This window comes from Salvelinus sp. IW2-2015, unplaced genomic scaffold (assembly GCF_002910315.2).
Source record: "Salvelinus sp. IW2-2015 unplaced genomic scaffold, ASM291031v2 Un_scaffold1972, whole genome shotgun sequence".
Lineage (NCBI taxonomy): Eukaryota > Metazoa > Chordata > Actinopteri > Salmoniformes > Salmonidae > Salvelinus > Salvelinus sp. IW2-2015.
Window position 1 is genome coordinate 154516 of NW_019943325.1, and position 15501 is coordinate 170016.

The window sequence follows — 15501 nt, forward strand, 5'->3', positions numbered from 1 at the left end:
TTTGTGTTTCATTCATAGGTCCCCCGTGTGGTTCTTGGATTTTTTGCTCACCGTTTTTGTGATCATTTTGACCCCAAGGGTGAGATCTTGCGTGGAGCCCCAGATCGAGGGAGATTATCTGTGGTCTTGTATGTCTTTTCATTTCCTAATAATTGCTCCCACAGTTGATTTCTCAAACCAAGCAGCTGCTTACCTATTGAGGATTAGTCTTCCCAGCCTGGTGCAGGTCTATAAATTTGTTTCTGGTGTTCCTTTGACAGCTCTTTGGTCTTGCCATAGTGGAGTTTTGGAGTGTGACTGTTTGAGGTTGTGGACAAGGTGTCTTTTATACTGATAACAAGATTAATACAGGTAACGAGTGGAGGACAGAGGAGCTCTTAAAGAAGAGTTACAGGTCTGTGAGAGCCAGAAATTATCTGCTCTGTTTGTAGTGACCAAATACTTAATTTCCACCATAATTTGCTAATAAATTCATAAAAAATCCTACAATGGTGATTTTCAGGATTTTTTTCTCTCATTTTCTGTCATAGTTGAAGTGTTACCTATGATGAAAATTACAGCCTCTCTAACAAAGTATTGAGATAAACTTTTGTTATTGACCAAATACTTATTTTCCACCATAATTTGCAAATAAATTCATKAAAAATCCTACAATGTGATTTTCAGGATTTTTTTTCTCTCATTTTGTCTGTCATAGTTGAAGTGTACCTATGATGAAAATTACAGGCCTCTTTCATCATTTTAAGTGGGAGAATTTGCACAATTGGTGGCTGACTAAATACTTTTTTGCCCCACTGTATATCTTAAACGAGGCATGTGTCACACAGCATAAATGAGCTAGCATGGCTGGCTAACATCTTGGCTAGCAGGCTAGAAATGACATGATGCACATGGAACAGGAAAATACCTTGTAAACATTATTAACATGGTAAATAACAATGGCTCCTTTAACAGCAATGAAGTAATGACCTAAAGAAGCAATAACAGTACTGACACTTCGATGCCCTAAAACAAAGGTCAAACAGTCAGTCCATTCTGACCACGATCTCATTCTGACGGCAGCGGCGAGGTTCAGTGAGGCACACAGGAAATGGCGAACTGTGATTGGCTGATACAAGTGAGGTGACTTGTAGGTACCACTAATAAAATAAGGAGTGATGGGCAAAGCAGAACAAACTACCAGGTCAGGGTTGCTAAAACTGCTAACTAGGAGCTGGAATTCTTAACACCTCAATAGTCTCCAGGTTTCTGTTGTTGGCAGTATTTGCCTGTATTAGGAGCAGGGTTCAGTGTTACCTTGTTGTAGTGATATTAGGAGTGTCCGTCTGTCTTTTCTCCTCCAGTTAAAACTCATGCGGTCGGAGCTGAATGTCGAAGAGGTTGTTAATGACAGAAGTCTGAAGGTAAGACCATCACTCTTACCTCTCGTCTCATGGCCTGTTTGACCTCTCAAGCACACTCCCAAGATCTCTCACACAGACACAGATATATGCACTTCAATGACCTTCTCCTGTGCTGTTCCTTCCTCAGGTGTTCAGTGAACGGTGCCGGACCCACTACACGCCTCCTACGGTCAAGTGACTATCTGAGCTGCTCTGGTGAGAATGGCTGCAGATCCAGGTGGCTGCATCAGGACCAGAACCAGACCGAGCCATTGAGTCATCCGTGGACTTGCCCTGAGGGACCCCTGCCCTTCAGCCGACCACACTGTTATCATCCATGGGGAACACTGCGTTGCCTCACAACAAGGCCACCTCTGTCAAGCAATCTGCTCTGTTTATTTTCATGATTGTAGTTTTTATTTGAATTTTTTTAAACAATGAAGTGTTTTCCAATGGCCCTCTGGTGTCTGACTTTTTTTTTCTCCAATGCCTCCCTCCCCAGTTGAGGCGTAACTTAATGTCCTGCTACACTAGACTTGCTGAGCGTGAGACGCTCCTATTAATTTCAATGAAACCTGGGTGGAAATGTCTGATCCATCTAAAATTACAACCAACTGATTGCAGCATTACTGCAAAAATGGAGAAGGAAAGGGGAGAAGGTAAGGAACTTCTCTGTCGGCCCTGCATTAAAGACCAAAATTGGCTAAAGATAAATGAAGTATACCAGTTTAAAAAAATAATAAATAATTGACAGCTGTGCCATACAGGTTGCAAAATAGTTGGGAGGAGATCTTCGATGTACTGATTGCATGGTACATGGTTTATGAACTGATACACAAAACGACGCTGGATTGAAATGATTATACAAAATTCTTGCAACCAATAGAATGTTATGTTGAAGTCGGAAGTTTACAAACACTTAGGTTGGAGTCAATAAAACTCGTTTTTCAACCACTCCACAAATTTCTTGTTAACAAACTATAGTTTTGGCAAGTCGGTTAGGACATCTACTTTGTGCATGACACAAGTCATTTTTCCAACAATTGTTTACAGACAGATTATTTCACTTTTAATTCACTGTATCACAATTCCAGTGGGTCAGAAGTTTACATACACTAAGTTGACTGTGCCTTTAAAAAGCTTAGAAATTCCAGAAAATAATGTCATGGCTTTAGAAGCTTCTGATAGGCTAATTGACATAATTTGTGTCAATTGGAGTTGTACCTGTGGATGTATTTCATGGCCTACCTTCAAACTCAGTGCCTCTGCTTGACATCATAGGAAAATCAAAAGAAATCAGCCAAGACCTCAGGAAAAAAAATTGTAGACCTCCACAAGTCTGCTTCATCCTTGGGAGCAATTTCCAAACGCCTGAAAGTACCACGTTCATCTGTACAAACAATAGTACGCAAGTATAAACACCATGGGACCACGCAGCCATCATACCGCTCAGGAAGGAGATACGTTCTGTCTCCTAGAGATGAACGTACTTTGGTGTGAAAAGTGAATATCAATCCCAGAACAACAGCAAAGGACCTTGTGAAGATGCTGGAGGAAACGGGTACAAAAGTATCTCTATCCACAGTAAATCAACATAACCTGAAAGGCCGCTCAGCAAGGAAGAAGCCACTGCTCCAAAACCGCCATAAAAAAAGCCAAACTACGGTTTGCAACTGCACATGAGGACAAAGATCGTACTTTTTGGAGAAATGTCCTCTGGTCTGATGAAACAAAAATAGAACTGTTTGGCCATAATGACCATCGTTATGTTTGGAGGAAAAAGGTGGAGGCTTGCAAGCCGAAGAACACCATCCCAACCATGAAGCACGGGGGTGGCAGCATCATGTTGTGGGGGTGTTTTTTTAATTTTGTTTTTTATTTCACCAGGACAGCTAGTGGAGAACAAGTTCTCATTTACAACTGCGACCTGGCCAAGATAAAGCAAAGCAGTTCGACACAAACAACACAGAGTTACACATGGAATAAACAAGCGTACAGTCAATAACATAGTAGGAAGAAAATTAAGTCTATATACAGTGTGTGCAAATGGCGTGAGGAGGTAAGGCAATAAATAGGCCATAGTAGCGAAGTAATACAATTTAGCAGATTAACACTGGAGTGATAGATGAGCAGATGATGATGTGGAAGTAGACATACTGGTGTGCAAAAGAGCAGAAAAGTAAATAAAAACAATATGGGAGCTTGGGTGGGCTATTTACAGATGGACTATATACAGCTGCAGCGATCGGTTAGCTGCTCAGATAGCTGATGTTTAAAGTTAGTGAGGGAAATGTAAGTCTCCAGCTTCAGCGATTTTTGCAATTCGTTCCAGTCACTGGCAGCAGAGAACTGGAAGGAAAGGCGGCCAAAGCAGGTGTTGGCTTTGGGGATGACCAGTGAGATATACCTGCTGGAGCGCGTGCTACGGGTGGGTGTTGTTATCGTGACCAGTGAACTGAGATAAGGCGGGGCTTTACCTAGCTGAGACTTGTAGATGACCTGGAGCCAGTGGGTCTGACGACGAACATGTAGCGAGGGCCAGCCGACTAGAGCATACAGGTCGCAGTGGTGGGTGGTATAAGGTGTTTTGGTAACAAAACGAATAGCACTGTGATAGACTGCATCTAGTTTGCAGAGTAGAGTATTGGAAGCTATTTTGTAGATGACATCGCCGAAGTCGAGGATCGGTAGGAGTTTTACTAGGGTAAGGTTGGCGGCGTGGGTTAGGGTTAGAACTTGAGTTAAAAAGAGATTTGTCTTGTGGTGTGCAGGCCTATTGTTGTGTGCCCCTCCAATCTGAATAAATTCTACTGTTAAAATCCACTAGATTGACTCCTAAAAACCAAACGTAAGTAGGTTAATATTGCTTCAAAAAAATAGTSTGAGTGGTTATCTAGGACCATGAAGGGACTAAGATATTAAAATATACAAGGGGTCAAGGGATAGATGCTTTATTAGTACATATACCAACACAGTTCTAATCCCATATATCTATAAAGTGCTATCAGGTCAAGTGCTGAGTTGTTAAAACAAATTCAAATACATAAAGACGAAAGGAATACAACTATTATGAATAAGCATGCATCTGTTAAATATAAGAAAAACCACACAAACTTTCTTTATTGTGTTTTTGTTTTATGGTGCATCCTACTTCCAACTCCTTGAGAACCCTGTAAACAAGTGCTATCCCTTTCAATGGATCCTATCTGGCCGGTTAAAAACGCTCATTCAGACCGCTGGGTGTAATTGTTTGTAGGTTTCTTATCCACCTACGTTCCACTGCTTTTCGCCGCCCACTGGTAGAGTGTCTGGGTGAAGGCAGAGTGGAGAATCTCACAGTGGGCTCTGAAAGAACCCTATTGTTTGGAGACAGACTAAGTGGGGTGGGTAAGAGGTATCTGGTGTGTGGAGAGGTTAGTATTGGGGAAGGTTTCAGACAGGAAACTGTTGGGATTCATTTTCCCTTTGTTTTCTCCCATCATCACAACTTTTTCCACCTTTACTCCTCTTTCCATAATCACCACCTCAGCAGGGTTTTGGTGTGTATTTGGTTGAACCTCTGTGAGAACAAAAGTGGAGATGTTATAGGGTTAGGTTGTTCGGTGGAGTAAACAAAGAGACACGCAGAAAGGCAGGAGAGAGAAGCCATGAACAGCAGACAAAGATGTGACTGTGGGCTTTGTTCCAAGCTGAATATCGTGCGGATAGACCGACATTTCAAGTCTGTCCATGCACTTAAGTCCGGTTCCATCGAATGGAAGCATGCTCTGCAATCTAGCCGGGTTTCGACTGAGAGACAGCAGCACGAATCAGGGCAGTATATGCAGCCTAACAACGGTGTTGAACCGCGGCTGGAGCCCTTGGAGAACCCTGGGTTTTTGCAGTGTGTTGAAAGTGAGTTGTCCGTGGAGCAGCAGCTGGTGGACGAGGGTGAGCAGTCGGTGGTGGTGGATCAGCAGCTGGGGGACGAGAGTGAGCAGGCGGCGGCGGTGCAGCTAACCAGTCAGATCGGTGGTGAACCATGCTCGGAACCGAGGGAGCAAGGCTGCGTCGTGGCGACTTCCACAGAGTGATGAAGGCGGCGGTGTGTCGTCCAGAGTTGAAGGTTGGAGTGCAATTTTGACTGAATATGAGCACTTTATTACGAGTAAAAACCCTTCAGTTAAACGAATTGACAATAGTCGCACCAGTCTATCCCGAGTAAGGGAATTCCTCCGCATTATGTCAGAGGGCAAGGCCGATGAAGGACTGTGTTTTCTGGACAACTACAGACGTGTGTCTGAGTGGTACGGCACCGTCCATGTAAAAAATGTACCGAGCTGATGTTCGAAGTTTCCTGAATTATTTTATTCAGTTTCGGCCGAATAGTCTGCAAGCTAAAGTCAGTGGAATTCGAATGTTGTTACTCTGCTTGGCAAAGATGGACAGGGATTCGCGGCAGAGCCAGGCAACGTACAGGGCAAYATTTCGCAAGCGCTGCAGGGACGAGGTGCTCAGCGCTGCGGAGTTAAGCCGGTTTGTCGAGCTAAGTAATCAATCGATTCCTTCTCTTCTCAGTAGGCTGGAGGTCCGAGCCACCTGCTCTGACAGACGTAGGTTCGCGGCTCTCATGTCCAGCCGGTTGGCCATATTTAATGGCACTCGACGATCCCCAGTCACCATGTTCAGTGAGAGGGATTTTACTGATGTCACGACTCCTACCGAAGGTGGCTCCCCTTCCTGTTCGGGTGGCGCTCGGCGGTCGTCGTCACCGGCCTACTAGCTGCCACTGACTTTTTCCTCCCCCTCCTTATTTGTTTATTGGTTACACCTGTTTGTGGTTAGGGTGATTAGTGGGGCTTTATTACCCAGCAGCCCTGCCTGCTGGGTGTGCGGGATTGTTTTGTGTACAGTTTGTACATGCTTGTGTGTCACGGTTCGTGTACGTTGTCTTTTCGGATTATTTTGTTCCCTTAGTATGTTGGGGCATTTACTTGGAGTGGCGTCGTGTTCACCTCTGTGTGATTAAAAGTTACGCTACTCTGAACTCTCTGTCTCCTGCATCTGACTCCTTCCTCCACTACACCCCGGGCATTACAACTGAAGTAACCCGGAAAGTGGGGGTTATCAGATGTGCGTTGCAAGCCACAAAACGAACTATAGCTTCGGGGAGTGCAGAATTGTTATATCTGAGGAGGAATACACTTGGCTTAAACGATTCCATCAGATCAGGCCTCATCTGAGTGGAATGACCTCAGACACAGAACTCTTCTTTTCACATCCTGCGGTCAACCGTACGGTAATCTCTGTGAGTATGTTATTTGCAGAGTTCGGCATTGGAAGTAAAGTGACCTTTGGTACAATTCGACGAAGCGTTGCTAAATTGAACTTTAATCAAGGGTCGGTTACAGACCGGGGAGGCTGACCATATGTGTCACTCTCTGGAAACGCAGGCACGGTACTACCGGTACCATAATTTGCCTCGTAACACCAGCCGGGCGCGGCCACTAATTGAGGGACAAATCAATCCATGATTCACTGATAAATAAAGAACATTTATTTGAAATTCACCCTTGTCTTTGTGTGTCATTTGGTCACGGTTGAGAATGTATGGAGACCTGGGGTGAGGGGTACCAGGTGCACAGAGCTGAAGTGACAGGCCGAGATAGAGGGCAGGTAGGTGGGCAGGCAGGGTAGAGAGAGTAAGCCCAGAGGCATGGTGATATGGAGCTCCCTTGGTAACCAGTTCAATCACCAGGTACACAGTCAAACATAGTGCAATTTGAAAATCGGGGCTTGTAACCCAAAATAATACCAGGCCCACAAAAGTGAGGTTGAGTACAGACATCCATTTTTTAAAACCTTCATAAATCACTCAGGCCGGCCCCGTAGTATAGTGCTCCCATAGCGGGCATGGAGGTCTGTAGCCCCCCTAAAAGCATTTAAAACCGTTTTGAAAATCGACCCTGGTAACCCAAAATTAAAACATAGGCTATGTTTTACTTTTCAGAAATCGCACTAATTTCTGAGAAGTTTTCTGACTTTTTTTGAAAACCTCCTTAAGTTGACCAATGGCGCCCTCAAGTGACTTTTCCCGGTAGTGGGGTGCTCCCATAGCGGGCATGGAGGTCTGTAGCCCCCCTAAATGCATTAAAACCGTTTTGAAAATATTGCCTGGTAACCCAAAAATAATACCAGGTCCATTGTTGGACTTGGAACGAAAGGAAAAAGTGGGCACTCTGTCACTTTTTTGACCAATTTCTGAAATGTTCAAATAATGATTAAAAATACTTCCCGAGGGGCTAGAGGTCCCACATTTTGGCTCATACCCTCTCTCGTGATGGGCAACAATTACCCCATATTCAAAAAAGTTTGCATCCATTGGAAGCTATTGGCCCCGCCACCCCCAATTTTTTCCCAAAATTTAAAACACGATTTTCTATTAAAATGTTTTATTGAAAAACGGTTTTAATTAGATGTAAGGGCTTTCGTATGTAGAAGGAGAGGAGGACCAAAGCGCAGCGTGGTACGTTTCCATATTTATTGGAACACTTTTTTCAATACGAACGAAAAACAATAAACAGACGAAAACCTACAAAGCTACAGTCATGAACCTGAGAACATAACCACATGAACGCACGAACAGGAACAATCACCCACAAACAAACATTGAACACAGGCTTAATATGGTTCCCAATCAGAGACAATGACAAACACCTGCCTCTGATTGAGAACCATATTAGGCCAAACAACAAACCCAACATAGAAACACAAAACATAGAATGCCCACCCAGCTCACGTCCTGACCAACACTAAAACAAGGAAAACACAAACGAACTATGGTCAGAACGTGACAATACTAGACCTGGACTGTATTATAATAAACCTGGTCTGTATTATAATAGACCTGGCCTGTTTTATAATAAACCTGGTCTGTATTATAATAGACCTGGGCTGTATACCTAGCTTATATAATAATAGACCTGGCCTGTATTATAATAGACCTGGCCTGTATAATAATATACCTGACCTGTAGACCTGACCTGTATTATAATAGACCTGGCCTGTAGAACTGGCCTGTATTATAATAGACCTGGCCTGTATTTTAATAAACCTGGATTGTATTATAATAGACATGGCCTGTATTATAATAGACATTTACAGTATAATAATATACATGGCTTGTATAATAATAGACCTGACCTGTATTATAATAGACCTGGCCTGTATTATACTCGACCTGGCCTGTGTTTTAATATACCTGGTCTGTATTATAATAGACCTGACCTGTATTTTACCAGACCTGGCCTGTAGAACTGGCATGTATTATAATAGTCCTGGCCTGTATTATAATATACCTGGCCTGTATTGTAATAGACTTGGCATGTATTATCATAGACCTGACCTGTATTATAATAGACCTGGTGTGTATTATACTAGACCTGGCCTGTAGACCTGGCCTGTTTAATAATAGACCTGGTCTGTATTATAATAGACCTGGTCGGTGTTATAATAGACCTGGCCTGTATTATACTAGACCTGGCCTGTAGACCTGGCCTGTATTATAAATCGGAGGGTCTGTTGTCCGGGCCTCTGGCAGTCTCTATGGGGGTGCCACAGGGTTCAATTCTTGGACCGACTCTCTTCTCTGTATACATCAATGATGTCGCTCTTGTTGCTGGTGAGTCTCTGATCCACCTCTACGCAGACGACACTATTCTGTATACTTCTGGCCCTTCTTTTGACACTGTGTTAACAACCCTCCGGGCGAGCTTCGATGCCATACAACTCTCCTTCCTTGGCCTCCAATTGCTCTTAAATACAAGTAAAACTAAATGCATGCTCTTCAACCGATCGCTGCCTGCACCTGCCCGCCTGTCCAACATCACTACTCTGGACGGCTCTGACTTAGAATATGTGGACAACTACAAATACCTAGGTGTCTGGTTAGACTGTACACTCTCCTTCCAGACTCACATCAAACATCTCCAATCCAAAGTTAATCTAGAATTGGCTTCCTATTCCGCAACAAAGCATCTTCACTCATGCTGCCAAACATACCCTTGTAAAACTGACCATCCTACCAATCCTCGACTTCGGTGATGTCATTTACAAAATAGCCTCCAAAACCCTACTCAATAAGTTGGATGCAGTCTATCACAGTGCCATCCTTTGTCACCAAAGCCCCATATACTACCCACCACTGCGACCTGTACACTCTCGTTGGCTGGCCCTCGCTTCATACTCGTCGCCAAACCCACTGGCTCCAGGTCATCTACAAAACCCTGCTAGGTAAACCCCCTATCTCAGCTCGCTGGTCACCATAGCAGCACCTACCTGTAGCACGCGCTCCAGCAGGTATATCTCTGTCACCCCCAAACCAATTCTTCCTTTGGCCGCCTCTCCTTCCAGTTCTCTGCTGCCAATGACTGGAACGAACTACAAAAATCTCTGAAACTGGAAACACTTATCTCCCTCACTAGCTTTAAGCACCAGCTGTCAGAGCAGCTCATAGATTACTGCACCTGTACATAGCCCATCTAAATTAGCCCAAACAACACCTCTTTACCTACTGTATTTATTTATTTATTTTGCTCCTTTGCACCCCATTATTTCTATCTCTACTTTGCACATCTTTCCACTGCAAACCAATCATTCCAGTGTTTTTACTGCTATATTTGTATTTACTTCGCCACCATGGCCTTTTATTTTTTATTATTAATTATATTATTTTGTTTGCCTTCACCTCCCTTATCTCACCTCACTTGCTCACATTGTATAGAACTTATTTTTCACTGTATTATTGACTGTATGTTTGTTTACTCCATGTGATACTACGTTGTTTGTATTGTGTCGAACTGCTTTGCTTTATCTTGGCCAGGTCGCAGTTGTAAATGAGAACTGTTCTCAACTTCCCTACCTGGTTAAATAAAAGCTGAATACAAAAAAAAAAAAATTGTAGACCAGGCCTGTAGACCTGGCCTGTTATTAAATAAGACCTGGCCTGTATATAATACACCAGGTCTGTATTATAATATACCTGCCTGTATTATAATAACCGTGACCTGTAACTGCCTATATTATAATAGACCTGGCCTGTATTATAATAAACCTAGCCTGTATTATAATATACCTGGCCTGTATTAGAATAACCTGCCTGTATATAATAAACCTGGCCTGTATTATACTATACCTGCATGTAATATAATAGACCTGGCCTTATTAAAAGAAACTGGCCTGTAATAAAATAAGACTATTCCAGTTATAACAATATACCTTGCCTGTGATTATAATAGACCTGGCCTGTATTATAATAGACCTGGCCTGTATTAAATAAGACACCTGGCCTGTATTATAATACACAGGTCTTATTATAATATACCTGGCCTAACCTGGTATATATAGACCTACTATATACCTCGCCTATATTATAATAACCTGCCGTAATAAAACCTACCTGATTAGTACCTGGCCTGTATTATAATAGACCTGCCTGTATTATAAGTAACCCTGCCTGTATTATACTATACCTGCATGTAATATAAATACCTGGCCTGTGATTAAAAAAACCTGGCCTGTAATAAAACTAACATTCCCCATAGTAATAACAATATACCTTGCCTGTATTATAATAGACCTGGCCTTGTATTAATAACCTGGTCTGTATTATAATAGACCCGCCGTATAATAATAAACCTAGCCTGTATTATAATATACTGGTCTGTATTATAATAGACCTTTTCGGTACTATAATATATCCCGACCTGTATTATAAATACCTGGCCTGTATTATAATTGACCTGGCGTATTATAATAGACCTGTCTTTAATATACTAGACCAGCTTAACTGACCTGTATATAAGACCGGCCTGTATTATAATAAACTAGCCTGTATTATAATAGACATGGCCTGTAACCTGGCCTATTATTATAGTAACCTGCTGTATATATGACCTGGCCTATTTATAATAGACCTGGTCTGCATTTTAATTGACCTGGTCGGTGTTATAATAGACCTGGCCTGTATATTATCTAGACCTGCCTGTAGACCTGGCCTGTATTATAATAGACCTGGTCTGTATTTCAATAGTCTGCCTGTAAATACTAAACCTGGCCTGTAGACTGGCCTGTATCATAACAGACCTGGCCTGTATTAAAATAGACCTGGCCTTAATAATAACTGACGGTTTATAATAGACCTGGCCTGTATTTAAAATTCCTGGCTTTAGACCTTGCCTGTATTATAATTACCTGGCCTGGTATTGTAATAGACCTGGTCTGTATTAAACTAACCGCCCGTATAATAATATACCTGGCCTGTATTATAATATCCCTGGTCTGTATATAATAGACCTGGTCTTATTATAATAGACCCTGGTCTTTAATATACTAGACCAGGCCTGTAGACCTACCTGTATTATAATAGACCTGGCCTGTGATTATAATAAACCTAGCCCTTATTTATAACATGGCCTTATCATAATAGACCTGGTCTGTATATAATAGAACTGGCCTGTATATAAATACCTGGCCTGTTATGACCTGGCTTGTATAAATATGAACTGGCCTTATATAATATACTTGCCTGTATTATACTATACCTGCCTGTAGACATGTCTGTTTAATAATAGACCTGTCTTGTATTATAATAGACCTGTCTGTATATTACTATACTTGACCTGTATTATACTAGACCTGGCCTGTAGACCTGGTCCTATATTATAGTCGACCTGGCCTGTATTATACGAGACCTGCTGCTAGACCTGGCTGTATTATAATAGACTGGTCGCATTTAATAGAACCTGGTCGTTTTTAATAACTGCCTTATTATATAGACCTGGCCTGAGACCTAGTCTGTATCATAACAGACCTGGCCTGTATAAAATAGACCTGCCTGTAATTTAATATACCTGCATGATTAACATACTGGCGCTGAAATTATAATAGACCTCGCCTTGATTGTAATAGACCTGGTCTGTATTATAATAGACCTTGTCTGTATTATAATATACCTGGCCTGTATTATAATAGACCTGGTCTGTATTATAATAGACCTGGCCTGTATTATAAAAGACCTGGCCTGTATACCTTGCCTGTATTATAATAGATCTGGTCTGTATTATAATAGACCTGGCCTGTATTATAATAGACCTGGTCTGTATTATAATAGACCTGGTCTGTATTATACTAGACCTGTCCTGGAGATCTGGCCTGTATTATCATAGACCTGGAATGTATTATAATAAACCTGGTCTGTATTATAATAGACCTGGCCTATATTATACTAGATCTGGCTTGTAGAACCTGCCTGTATTATAATAGACCTGGCCTGTATTATAATAGACCTGGTCAGTATTATAATATACCCGGCCTGTATTATACTATACCTGGTCTGTATTATAATAGACCTGGTCTGTTTTATAATAAACCTGGCCTGTATTATACTATACCTGGCATGTATTATAATAGACCTGGCCTGTCTTAAAATAAACCTGGCCTGTAATATAATTGACATTTCCAGTATAATAATATACCTGGCTTTTATAATAATATACCTGGCCTATAGTATAATAGACCTGACCTGTATTATAATTAACCTGGCCTGTATTATAATAGACCTGGCCTGTAGTACAATAGACCTGGCCTGTATAATACTAGACCTGGCCTGTACATCTAGCCTGTAAAATAATAGACCTGACCTGTATTATAATAGACCTGACCTGTATTATACTAGACCTGACCTGTAGACCTGGACTGTATTGTAATAGACCTGGCCTGTATTTTTATAAACCTGGCCTGTATTATAATATACCTGGCCTGTATTATAATAGACCTGGCCTGTATTATAATAGACCTGGCATGTATTATAGGATACCTGGTCTGTATTATAATTGACCTGGCCTGTATTATAATGGACCTGTTCTGTGTTATAATAGACCTGGCCTGTATAATAATATACCTGGCCTGTATTATAATAGACCTGGTCTTTGTTATAATAGACATGGTCTGTATTATACTAGACCTTGCCTGTATTATAATAGACCTGGTCTGTATTATAATAGACCTGTTCTGTAGACCTGACCGGTATTATAATAGACATGGCCTGTATTATAATAGACATTGCCTGTATGATAATATACCTGGCCTGTAGACATGACCGGTATTATAATAGACCTGGTGTGTTTTATACTAGACCTGGCCTGTAGACCTGCCCTGTTTAATAATAGACCTGGCCTGTATTATAATRGACCTGGCATGAATTATAATAGACCTGGTCTTTATTTTAATAGACCTGGCCTGTAGACCTGGTCTGTATTATAAGAGACCTGGCCTGTATTATAATAGACCTGGAATGTATTATAATAGACCTGGGCTGTATTATACTAGACCTGTCCTGTATAATAATAGACCTGGTCTGTGTTATAATATACCTGGCCTGTATAATAATATACCTGACCTGTAGACCTGACCTGTATTATAATAGACCTGGCCTGTAATATAATAGACCTAGCCTGTAGTATAATAGACCTGGCCTCTGTTATAATAGATCTGGCCTGTATTGTAATAGACCTGGCCTGTATTATAATATACCTGTCTGTATAATAATAGACTGGCCAGTATATATAGACGTGGCCTGTTTATAGATAGACTGTTCTTTATTATATAGACTGGCCAGTATATTAATATACCTGGCCTGTTTTATATAGAAACCCGGCCTGTATTATAATAGACCTGGCCTGTATTATAATAGACCTGGCCTGTATTATAATAGACATGGCCTGTATTATAATAGACCTGGCCTATATTATAATAGACATGGCCTGTTTTATAATAGACCTGGTCTGTATTTTAATAGACCTGGCCTGTATTATATTATATCTGGCCTGTATTATAATACACCTGGACTGTATTATAATAGGCCTGTTCTGTATTATACTAGACCTGGCCTGTAGACATGGTCTGTATTATAATAGACCTGGCCTCTATTATAATAGACCTGGTCTGTATTATAATAGACCCGGCCTGTATTATAATATACCTGGCCTGTATTATAATAGACCTGGTCTGCATTATAATAGACCTGGTATTTATTATACTAGACCAGGCCTGTAGACCTGACCTGTATTATAGTAGACCTGGCCTGTATTAAATAAGACCTGGCCTGTATTAAATAAGACCTGGCCTGTCTTATAATACACCTGGTCTGTATTATAACACACCTGGCCTGTATTATAATAGACCTGACCTGTATTATAATAGACCTGGTCTGTGTTATAATATACCTGGCCTGTATAATAATAGACCTGTCCTATATTATAATAGACCTGGTCTTCATTAAAATAGACCTGGCCTGTATTATAAAAGACCTGGACTGTAGACCTTGCCTGTATTATAAAAGACCTGGCCTGTATTATAAATGACCTGGCCTGGTCTGTATTATAATAGACCCGGCCCGTATAATAATATACCTGGCCTGTATTATAATAAACCTGGTCTGTATTATAATAGACCTGGTCTGTATTATACTAGACCTGGCCTGTAGACCTGGCCTGTATTATAATAGAACTGGCCTGTATTATAATAGACATGGTCTCTATTATAAAAGACCCGGCCTGTATTATAATATACCTGGCCTGTATTATAATAGACCTGGTCTGCATTATAATAGACCTGGTATTTATTTTACTAGACCAGGCCTGTAGACCTGACCTGTATTATAATAGACCTGGCCTGTATTAAATAAGACCTGGCCTGTCTTATAATACACCTGGTCTGTATTATAATAGACCTGGCCTGTATTATAATAGACGTGACCTGTAGACCTGGCCTATATTATAATAGACCTGGCCTAGTATTATAATAAACCTAGCCTGTATTATAATATACCTGGCCTGTATCATAATAGACCTGGCCTGTATTATAATAGACCTGGCCTGTATTATATAATACCTGGCCTGTAGACCTTGCCTGTATTATAATAGACCTGGCCTGTATTATAATAGACCTGGCCTGTAATATAATAGTCCCGGCCCGTTTAATAATATACCTGGCCCGTTTTTTTATAATAACCTGGCCTGCATTATAATAGACCTGGTCTGTATTATAATAGACCTGGCCTGTATTATAAAAGACCTGGCCT

The 15501-nt window shown here is 41.2% G+C and overlaps 1 protein-coding gene across 2 annotated transcripts in view; it reads left to right on the top strand.

Annotated features, from left to right (window-relative positions):
• The window catches only part of mix23 (mitochondrial matrix import factor 23), an 18516-nt gene extending 16677 nt beyond the window's left edge, over positions 1 to 1839 (top strand). For both annotated transcript variants that reach the window (XM_024139983.2, XM_024139984.2), the window contains exons 4-5: positions 1344 to 1403; positions 1531 to 1839. In XM_024139983.2, the coding sequence (XP_023995751.1) occupies positions 1344 to 1403; positions 1531 to 1581 (111 nt within the window). In that variant the 3' untranslated portion in view covers positions 1582 to 1839. The remainder of the gene's footprint in view (positions 1 to 1343; positions 1404 to 1530) is intronic.
• Positions 1840 to 15501: the final 13662 nt, after the last annotated feature.